At 37.0% G+C, this 11,163-nt stretch overlaps 1 protein-coding gene across 1 annotated transcript in view; it reads right to left on the bottom strand.

Moving 5' to 3' along the window:
- Nucleotides 1-5,263: 5,263 nt before the first annotated feature.
- The window catches only part of CDS2 (CDP-diacylglycerol synthase 2), a 99,626-nt gene continuing 93,726 nt past the window's right edge, over nt 5,264-11,163 (bottom strand). Inside the window, exon 13 of the mRNA XM_033948953.1 lies at nt 5,264-7,985. Coding sequence (XP_033804844.1) covers nt 7,853-7,985 — 133 coding nt within the window. The 3' untranslated portion in view covers nt 5,264-7,852. The remainder of the gene's footprint in view (nt 7,986-11,163) is intronic.

The following is an 11,163-nucleotide window of genomic DNA, read 5'->3' as shown; positions in this document are numbered from 1 at the left end:
ACATTTATCAAAGAAATAGGACGATAAGATTCAATATACAGGTCAGGCTTCCCCGGTTTAGGTATTAAAGTAATGTAAGCATGATTATTGCATCATCTTTAACACTGATCTTTCACATTCATATTTCTTCCATTTTTTATTTTCTCAAATCTAGTTATCCCCCTCTCATCCATATGCATTTCCCTTTCTCTTTTCCCTTTTATATATGCACTCCCCCTCCCCATTTCCCTTACATCCATTTACAGCATTTTCTTCTCTCCCCTTCAATCCATGTGCTTTCCTCTCCCTTCCCTTCTATTTATATGCATTTCCTCCATCCATGTGCATTTCCTCCTCTTCCCTTCAGTTCCATCTATGTGCATCCTCCACTTCTTTTCCCTTCCGTGTGCAGAATATTCCCCTCTCCCTTCCATCTTATTCCCCCACTCTGAGGATCCAGCATATCTTCCTAACTCTCTCTGCCTGCTGTAAGCCGCAATGATTCCTTGTTGAAAATTGCAGGATATAAGAAATTGCATTGTATTGTAAAAATAAGAATAAATAAAGTTATGGCTCTCAAAAAAGCAGCTGACACTCATGCTGTTCTCTAGTTGATCATTGCTCCAGCTTTATTGACTGGAGAACAAATGTGAAATACACATACCGTGTTAACAAGCTTTATAAACACTGCTAAAAAATTAGATACTGTATATATATTTATTGTGCCTAACATTCATTTTGACCACCTAAAAATATATTTTCTTTTATTTAGGGAGGGAGGGAGGGGAGAAAAGGGGAGTCAGGATATCCAGAAAAAAATAAAGATTTAAAAAACTACAAAAAAAAAAAAATACATTCAAAAACATTTAAAATACAGTTCAGTGTTATTGGATCACAGCAAATACAATAAGGAAAAAATAAACTGTATACCTTCCAGTGTTCACAATGAGCATTGAAACATAAGAATCTGAAATTAATCTGTAAATTAAAACTACATTAATGCTCAAATATCCTATCGTTTCGTTTGCAGATAACTTCATTAGCAAACAAAAATAAATACAGAAATACATGAAATGGTGAGCCCCTGCATAAAAAAGTACTAATACATATATTTCCCATACTTATTCCATTTCAACCACTTATAGCGGTAACAAAATCAGAGGGACCAGCCCAAAACTGAAGAATTCAAAATCCAATGTTGAAACATGTAGGGAATAGTTATAGAACCTACACTGGTCATTCAGAAAACTGGAGGCCTCTCTGATACTTTTTTTTTGACTAGTGGTAGAATTATCCAAAATACTGCCAGCCAGAGTTTTCTGGACCATTAAAGTCCCCTCACCTTTCAAAAGCTAGTGCACACTGGATTTGAATTATTCTTGTACTGGTACCATAAGTTAGAAAGAATTCAGTCAGAAGACAGAATTTTTATGTGTTAATGCTGCACTTGTGATACTCATATGCTGTACTGCATTGTGCCTTTCTATGGCTGGTATAATTAAAGGGGAGGGGGGTAGTTATCAACGTGGGGATACCATTAAGACAGGTTATTTTATTAGAAGTCTTGTTATTTTAGCACAGGATACCATTTTATTCAATGAAACCCTGTGCTAAAATAGCATGGCTTGTGGTAAAATAATTAAATAATAATCCACAAAGGGAAATGTAGTAAAGATCCCCAAGTTAAAATAACAGCATCATATAAAAATTTGTGGAGATAAGAGAGACCTCAGAGAAATACCCGTATATTTTAGCACAATATTGTCCTGCATTCAGGCATTGGTGAGCCTTTGTTTTCTTGAGAGCTGTTTCAGTAGAATATGAGTGCTGGGAAGAAATTTTATAGGCCAGAGTCCTCGAGATAGCTTTAATTGCAAAACAGGGCCTCTATCAGGTCTGGCCAATTGCTTGGTATTATTTTGCTTCAGTTTTACTTTCTTTTTTGGTTTTCTGCCTTTTGAATTTATATTTACGAGAAGTGTTCTGGATTGTTTTTTTAACTTTGATATTTTGTATTATGTCCTGGTATCTCTTTGTTTAAGAAGAAAAACTGCATTTATATATGTTTATATGAAGCTGGATAACTTGTGTCTTGATTTTGTGGAATTTTTTTCAGCAACCCATGACTGTGACTAGCCCTGAATGCAGGACAATATTGTGCTGAAGTATACAGGCATTTTTCTGAGGTCTCTTTTTTTCTCCACAAATTTTTATGATGCAGCTATCTTAACTTGGGAATCTTTACTATCCCCTCTTTACAAAACCGTAGTGTGATTTTTAATGCTGGCCATAGCGGTAACAGCTCTGATGCTCATAGAATTCCTATAAGCGTTGGAGCTGTTACTGCCGTGGCCGGAGATAAAAACCGCTCAACGGTTTTGTAAAAGGAGGAGTATATTTCCCTTTGGGGGGGGGTTATTATTTAATTAATTATATATAATATAGTTCTTCTTGAATTATGGTAAAATAACCCATCTCAATGGTATCCATGTTGATAACTTCCCTTCTTATTTGAGATAGGAGGTTGGGTGCCTCCCTACAAGTCTTGTGGGATCTGCTTTCAGAGCCAGAGTCAAGGTTTAGGGAATCATGGAACTGAAAGGTTAAATATAGTTATGCAGTTTTCCCGATTTTAAATGACCATGCAGACTAAGAACAATAAATACATTGGCTACTTGTATGTCTTGGGATATAGTCTATACACCTGTGTACTAGAGAGAACTTTTTATCAAAATACCGCACAGATGGATATCGATTGCTAATAAAGCTCAGTTCCATCATTAACACAAGTTTTGCCTTCAGTTCAGCCGTCTAAAGAAATATTTCTCCAAAAAACAGCCTAGGTGTGCCCACATGACCAATATGCGACTCCTCCAAGTATCATCACTGGAGAATGAAACATTACAAAAAGTAATTTCTCTTCCTCCACTAAATTCCAGGTTTGTTTAGAGTATGTGTTTAAAAAAATATTTGGTTATACAAGCAGTGGAACTATCATGGAGTCTACCAATCGGCATCAAACTTAGGGCTGGGGAGTGCAGGGGAGAGGCAGGCAGAGGTACTTTCCTATAGTGAGAAGATGGGAAATCCTCTTTAATGTATCAGGCCCCGTAGTGCAATCCTTTAAAAACTAGATCACTCTCTATTACAGAAGGTAACAGAAATGTGTGAGCAATGGAATCCTTTACATCTTTCCTGGTTTGGGAGAGTCTAAACTATTAAAATGATGATGCCTGTGGTTTGTTATCAAATGGGTATGTTGCCGGTTTTTTTTCAAGGGTCCTTTTATAAAAAATTTATTTGGCTAGTTAAAATTTATTTGTATAGGTAAAACTCCTAGAATTGCTTTAGTATCTCTACAAAAGCCGATTGCAGAGGGAGGGGTAAATTTTCCCAACTTTTATAGGTATCATCAATCCTATATTATGCGTCAGGGTATGTATTGGGTCCTCCCAGAGCTCATTGAAAATATCCCAGATTAGTTATGGTTGCAATGGCGCCTCATGTTTCCTCTGCGATTATGCCATGTTCTCAGTATCAAAATGCCTAGATTATATAAAGAAAATAGAATATTAGTAGATACATGGAAAACATTAAGATATGTGAGTAATTTAACACCTATTCCAATTCACAAATCAAACTATATGGCTGAACTCCAAGATTCAAATTGGCGGATTTAAGGTCATCTAGAAGTATTAGATGATAGCAGGCATACATGTATTAGATGATGTTATTTATAATGGTAAGCTGCTTGATTTTTCACAGTTGCAACATAAATATGGCCTAAATAAAACACAAAGTTTTAGATGAATGCAACTGAAGCAGGCCATTCAGGAGGGGTTCCCTGAATGGAAAAATCTTAATAATCAATATAGCTTGGTCTGAGAGACATTTGGAGCATTGAGATTAAGCATCAAATTACTGCGTCTCAATGGCCACAAATTTGGACTCGGAGGATGAGATGTACAGTGTCTGCATCTATGAGACAAACTTGTTTTTTTCTGTTACATAGAGCATTATCGACCCCTGTTCGGTTACAAAAATTAGATAGCTCTAAGTCTAATAGATGTTGTCATTGTCATCTCGAAGCAGGAACTTTAGATCATTTATTATTCTATTGTTCATTTATTATAGCTTTTTGGAAATCAATTTGGGGCCAAATTAATTGTTTATTAGAAAACCCAGTGGCATTGACCTATGATACTATATTATTTGGCATATTAATGAGGGCAAAAAAATCAGATATCTTCGAACAATAATAAGCTTTTACTTATAATGACAGGGGTTGCCATACAACAAATTACTTGTAACTGGAAGAACTGGAATAGATGGAATTATAATTTTTGGTGGAACTCATTGTATCATATATATAAAATGGAAAGAGTAATAGCTGCATAGCAGGGGTATTTAAGGAAATTTCAAGATGTGTGGGAGTCGTTAACAAAATATTGTAATGAATACATGCTATTTTTCCCTTAAATTTAAAAGTTCAATATTCAGAGGGGGGGAATTTTAGTATTTCATCTTCTATATAGGATATTAAATATTTGTTATGAAAGGGTGGGAAGGGAGGGAGATAAGGTTATATGATTAGTATTATTGCTGAATATTAAGTGATATATTTAATGTTAAAATGTTTTAACTTGTTGTCACACTTATTGTAAGTTTGAAAATGAATAAAGATTTTATAAAAAAAATAAAAATAAAAACTAGATCACAAAGCAGAAGAAATTGGTTTTTTAAACACTGTGCCTTTGAGAAATAGTAAACATCTTCTTCCACCTTTCTTTGGAAGCTTTTATACTCGCCACATATCATAAATGTGCAACCAGTCCATTTGCCTCAGAGGTAACTTTTGCAAGTGCCAATTATACCATTGTAGTCATACAGGTTAATGAACTAAAAAAAGTGTTTAGAGCATAATCTAAGCTACATTTCTGCTTGTGGATGCTACTGTTTGGGAGAAGCAGTAAGAACATTACCAGAGAGACAAAATTCATTTGTGCTCCTGCTGGGTAATAAGCAATACGTGGCAAACCCTGCTCTCTCACCGTTGGTCCCTTCTGCACTCCCCCTGGAGCTATTTCCAGCTTTGGAGATGGATTAAAGAATTTTGCCCCCATTGTCCTTAAGGTTCCTAATGAGTCAACACCACCACTGGTGAAAGCTTATTTGCCACAAGTGAAGAAAAATGGTCCAGATTGAACTTCTGTGGATAGATATATTTAGTTTAGAATTGACAGAATATCTGCAACAATATATCTCTGATCCTGTGGTTTCCACCATGTCAATAACTTGTGCATTGTAACTGGATATGGATTGACTCCTTAAAATTTTTTTAGGACTAAATATACTGCGTAAATGAACTCTAAAGTTCATATCTACCACAATGTGACTAAAGACACCAAAAAAACAGAAAAGGTTGCTCCTTTGGCCCACTGTTGTTAATCTAGAGGGAGGGGGGACTATTTCTTTTAAGGTTTCTCTGTAAATGTTTAGTTAAATGTCTGATATATTTTTTCCAAACTTGCATCATCTTGCCTCGTTTGTAAGCTCAGATATTTGGGAAGTCAAGTTCCTGCTATACCATCATTAGCCCCCAAAAGGGAACATATGGAGGTAGCTAAACCTCCTGATGATTAAGAGGGAGGTTACCAGTGTATGTGCTAAGATTTTTTATTTTTTTTTATAAATATATTTCTGCTGTTGAGTTTGTTTTCTGTCTGGTTGTGGAAAAAAAAAGAAGACTTAAATGGCCTCTTTTTAGCTCAGTTCTACTTGATTTTTTTTTTTTTTTGTGTTGTGTTGTGTAAATCCTCCTTATATTGTGGGCTAACTGACTCTCGTGAAGTTCTGCACCTTTTCTTAGTTGAATGATGTTTCATAATTTTTCTCTTCATGTAGGAGTTGATTTCTATAACAAGTTGGTTGCTTTTGTTAATTTTGTTTAATTTTAACAATAATAAAAAAAAAGACTAGTGCTAAGCACTTAAAAAAGCTGGACAACTAAAAGGGTTGTTAGGGTATGAAAAATAAAACTAGGCTCAGAACTTATTTTTTTGATACTAGGCACCCAACTCAAGGCTTAAATCTAGGTAAATGAATTGCAGACACAAATTTAGGCAACTTTTCAGTCAAAAACATGCTCACCTTAGATGTTAAAACTGACTCCACAGTGTCCAAAGATCAAAACCAATCTCTTCCTTCTCAATCCAAGTCTTTCCTTCTCAATCCAATCCTTTCTACAGCTTTCCCCATCTCCCCCCCCCAGTTCCACTCAACAACATCAGATTGAATTGCCCTTCACCCAAGAGCCAAGCATCCCATAAGCCTATAGCACCATGCAGTTCAACACCTTAAGTTCCCAAATCCTATGGCAATGCCAAAATAATGTTTCCCTTCCCCCTTCCTTATCAAGCACAGTGTCCTGCATACATTTAGTTTTCAGGGGAAAAACTAAATATGCATTTAGTAGAATGATTCAAATACCCTCCCTCTTTCAAGAATTTAAAAAAAAAAAAAATTGCCTTTATTTTTGGCTTAATGATTGTGTAACTGTTTATAGGATTTGCCTATGACTTTTTCTGGACAACAATGGAATGGATTGAGCAGAGTTAAAAACCTAGCAGCTTTACTTCGTCCCAAGACCCCTTGCCATGCCAGGCTTCACCCTTACCTCTTTTAAATGGAGTTTAGTTGCTTTACACGCTAGCTTTCTACCACCACCTTTTCCCTATTTACATCCTTTCATCATGTATGACATTAAAACTGTCAGCAATAAGAACAATTTTTTAACAAGCAATAAAAAAACTATTTGAATTTCCAAAACCTATACTTGATCAGTTTAATAGGGGGGGGGGGAGTTTGAGCAAGGTGTGAAAAGGCCTGCAGGGTTTAAGGGGCGTGCTTGGAAAACATTATATGGTTGGTTTCCTAGTCAATCTACGCTTGACCCATGTGTGTTCCTAATGAGACTAAAATATATAGTTATATAGATATATACAGACCTTACCTATAGTATCTAATGAACATAACATGATTAGTATGCACTGACAAAAAGACATGTAGAGTGTAATTTTATATAAGATTTGAACATATAGACTAGTAGGCTCTTATAAAACTGCCCAGAGATATGCATGCATAAAAAGGTAGGCACACAGAAATATAGTACCTACCCTTATATGACATGCACCTTGGCACTCCCAAAAGGCAGAGAATAAAATACACACATTTGCGCCTAGTCTTACTGGCACATAGACATAAGCGCAATTAGTGCACATCTACTTTCCCTGGGATAATTTTATGAAGAAACATAACAGTAAGCTGTCCTTATGACGATGAGCCTTTCTGCCCAGCTATGCTGTTACTAAGTTACCCTCACTATAGAAAATGAGAAGCCCAAGAAAGGACATAGTGACTGACAATACCTCACAAAGCCAAGACCCACACAAAGGGAAAATACTGTTTTCTCAAGGTCACCTTCACTGCTCAAAGGCAGAGAGAAAGAGCAATGAGAGAGATTTTTCTGCTATAAAATGAAATCTGTCAGTCAGGATCTATATTAAAAAAGACTCTTGAAAAACATAAAATGAAGTCTAGCACTGAGTGTACTGTCCCACTAATGGGAAAGGGAACCGCTGACTTTTCACAGCAACAGTTTATTCCCTCGTTCAGCCGTGCAATCTGTTGATAACTAAATCAGATATTCTTTAAGAAACCTTATATATATATATGCGCAAGTGTGTAAAAATAGAAAAGACAAAAAAGCAAACATTTTACAATGAAAAGGTGGTGAAATGGTGCACTAGTCATTTAAGGGCGGACATCTTGTCTTTTGCCTTTGTCCAAGGTAGAGGTCCTGCGGCTTCAGTTTTCACGCCTCTTCACCGCTGACAGACACCATCCCTTTGTCAACTAGATGTGCTTTTAATGTGTTGAAAATATATACCTGCTGATCCGGCCGTAGAGTGAGAAGCTGTTGGATCAACTTGCTTGGGTTAGGACCCCTAAAAGAACACAGAACCATTATTAGGGTCATCCTGTTGATGTGACCTTCTAAAAAAAAAAAAAAGGAGCATGGAGGTTATTGTCTGGAGAATTCTTCAACTGTCTCATGGATGACGGGCGAGCTCATTGTTAACAGTAGCTAGCAGATATTCTAGAAATGCATTGCTAACTTTTTCAAGAAACTGTACATTGAAAAATGATTTATAGAGAAGTGCCAAACCTCTTCCTTTCCGGCAGTTTCTGGAAGAAAAAAGACCTTGATAGCCATGGGAACAGAGCTCATTTTGAGTAAATAAATCATCTTTTGCAATCCATGATTCAGTAATGCACAAGAAACCACATCTCCAGCTGCTGTATGGGAAGAGTTGAAGTCTACTCTGTGGGGACACCTTATTTCGTTAGCATCTTTCAAAAAGTGGCAGCAACAGGAGGAAGTCCTGACCTGAAGTATCTAATTGCCTGATTGGAAGGGACACAAACATCAGCCCTGGAATGAGGAATTATTGAAGCACTTATAAACAGCCCGCAAAGACTTGCAGGCTTATGAATTAGATCGTATGCATTTTCATTTACAGTTGTTGAAACGAAAGTACTTTGAATACAGCAACAAAACTAGTTGACTGGTAGCCCACAGATTGAAAGTTAGGAGAGCGCAATCTATTATCCTTTCTATTAAGAGGCAGTCAGGGGTAGCTGTGCGGACAGAGGAAAAAGTGTGGGATACCTTTGTTCAGTTCTATAATAATTTGTATTCAGTGGAGGTGAGGTATCAGAAGATGCTATTGATGATTACTTGAACTCTTGTTACACTTAGCTCTATTTCAGTTGAGGATGCTTTGCAGATGTAAAAGACCTAATATGCTGATTGAAGCTCGTCAAGCACTAAGAACAATGAAACCAGGGAAACCTCAAGGGTTGGACGGGTTCACATTTAAGTTCTACAAACAATTTCTTGAATCCCTTCTCTTGCTATTACTTCATCTTTTCAATTCAATTGATGCACAGAGTCAACTCTCATATTTTATGCAACTGGCAGGGGTGACTGTCTTATATAAGGAAGGGAAGGACTCTAAGTCCTATGCTTCTTATCACCCTATCTTGCTTACGGGAGTAGACACCAAAATTTTCACCCGAGTTGTAGTAGACAGGTTGATATGTTGGGTCCTAGACTGGTCCACCCAGATGAGTTGGGGTTCATAGTGAGAATGCAAGTGGGAGATAATATCAGGAATGTTCTGAATTTAGGCAAATGGGCTGTAAAGATGGGACAAGAGTCAATTTTTATTTCAGTTGATGCAGAGAAAGCCTCTACGATAGCCTCCCCTTCAAATTCACTTCCTTTGCGGCCCACGCATGGAAATCAGCCCTCGTTTTTCCAAAACTAAAAAACCAAAATTTAGACTCAACCTCGCCAACAAATTTCCGTCCTATCGCTAACTTTCCTCTTATTTCTAAACTAACGGAGAAAATCATCTATAACCAATTAGCTGAATTTATTGATAAAACCAATGCTCTACACCCACACCAAACTGGCTTTCGTTCTTCTTACTCCACTGAATTATCGTTACTAGGTCTTATTTCTACTATATATTATTTTCTTGATCACCGAAAATCTGTTCTTCTTATCTCCCTTGACCTTTCTGCAGCGTTCGATACTGTAGACCACTTTCTTCTCATCAACCGTCTTAGAGACTGTGGCATCACAGGTCCAGCTCTTTCATGGTTTAACTCATATTTCACCGAATGTAGTTTCAAAGTTCACTCAAATGAGGAAACCTCACCACCTATAGTCCAAACTTATGGCGTCCCACAGGGTTCTATTCTATCTCCCCTGCTATTTAATATCTTTATGTCCCCTCTTCTCACTCTAGCCCAGAGAATTGGCTTCACAATTTTCGCTTACGCGGATAACATTCAATTACTTCACCCCGTTGATACTACAAACCACTCTGAAATACAAGAAATTAATACTAAACTAGATAAAATAAGTGATTGGCTCCACGCAAATAAACTCTCCCTTAATATCAATAAATCATGTGGCCTACTTTTTTCAACTAAAAACAACAAAACAATAACAGGAAAGATTTTCATTAAATCTCACCCTATAAAAATGGAAACAAAAATAAAATTACTCAGGGTAATCATAGATAAAGATTTAACTTTTCATGACCAAATAAGTTCAGTGGTAAAAACTTGTTTTTACAAACTGCGGCTTATGCGATCCCTAACTTCTATTCTTGAAACCGAAGCAATCACAACCCTAGTCCATTATTTAGTTATCTACCATCTTGATTTTTGCAATTCTCTTTATAATGGAATCCCCCAAAAAGAACTATGACGTCAACAGCTTATTCAAACACGGCAATAAAACTTATTGACAAGTTAGGGAAATATGATCATGTCACCCTTCTCCTGAAAGAAGCCCATTGGCTACCTATTACACACCGTATTACCTACAAAACTCTCATGTTGGTCTTTCCTTGACAAACTTCTTATCCCTTTTTGCCCTTCTCGGACTCTCAGATCCACTGATCAGAATCTACTATCCAGTCCCTCAATTAAGGAATTCTTCTATACCAGGAAATCTAACTTCTCTGTAGTCGCTCCAACTCTATGGAATGCTCTGCCATCCCAACTTCGTCATGAACAACTAATTTCAAGATGCATTTCATCGCCCTTGAACCTCCCCCATCATCAATTAGCCAACCGCTTTTAAGAAGCAATCCCATCCCTAATGTTTTCCCCCTCTTTCTTTCCTTTTCCTTTCAACCCTTTTTTTTTTCATCACTAATAATGTACTCTAACTCTCCTCCCCTTTATTCTAACCTCACCATCATGTTTGTTACTGTCAAAAGTCCTTTATGTACACATCCCCTCTTTCTCATAAGCATTACTTTTTATAAGCATTTCTTCTATTCTTATTTTATCATTTTATTGTAAACCGGCTAGATACCAGTTGATGGTCGGTATATTAAAAATTAATAAACTTGAAACTTGAAGCGCTTTGGTGAGGGAACCAGACTGCTGAGCTGGAACAGGACACTATATAATGGACCCTTAGGTAAATGGGAGTTTTTCTGCTCCGTTTCGGCTATACCAGGGGACGAGGCAGGGGTGTCCTCTGTCCCTGGTGCTGTTTGCACTGATGATCAAGCCCCTGGCCTCTAAGGTGAGAGA

The sequence above is a fragment of the Geotrypetes seraphini genome, chromosome 6 (assembly GCF_902459505.1).
Source record: "Geotrypetes seraphini chromosome 6, aGeoSer1.1, whole genome shotgun sequence".
In the NCBI taxonomy this organism is placed as follows: domain Eukaryota; kingdom Metazoa; phylum Chordata; class Amphibia; order Gymnophiona; family Dermophiidae; genus Geotrypetes; species Geotrypetes seraphini.
The sequence above is the reverse complement of the archived record's forward strand: the minus strand, read 5'-3'. Positions and strand labels throughout refer to the sequence as shown.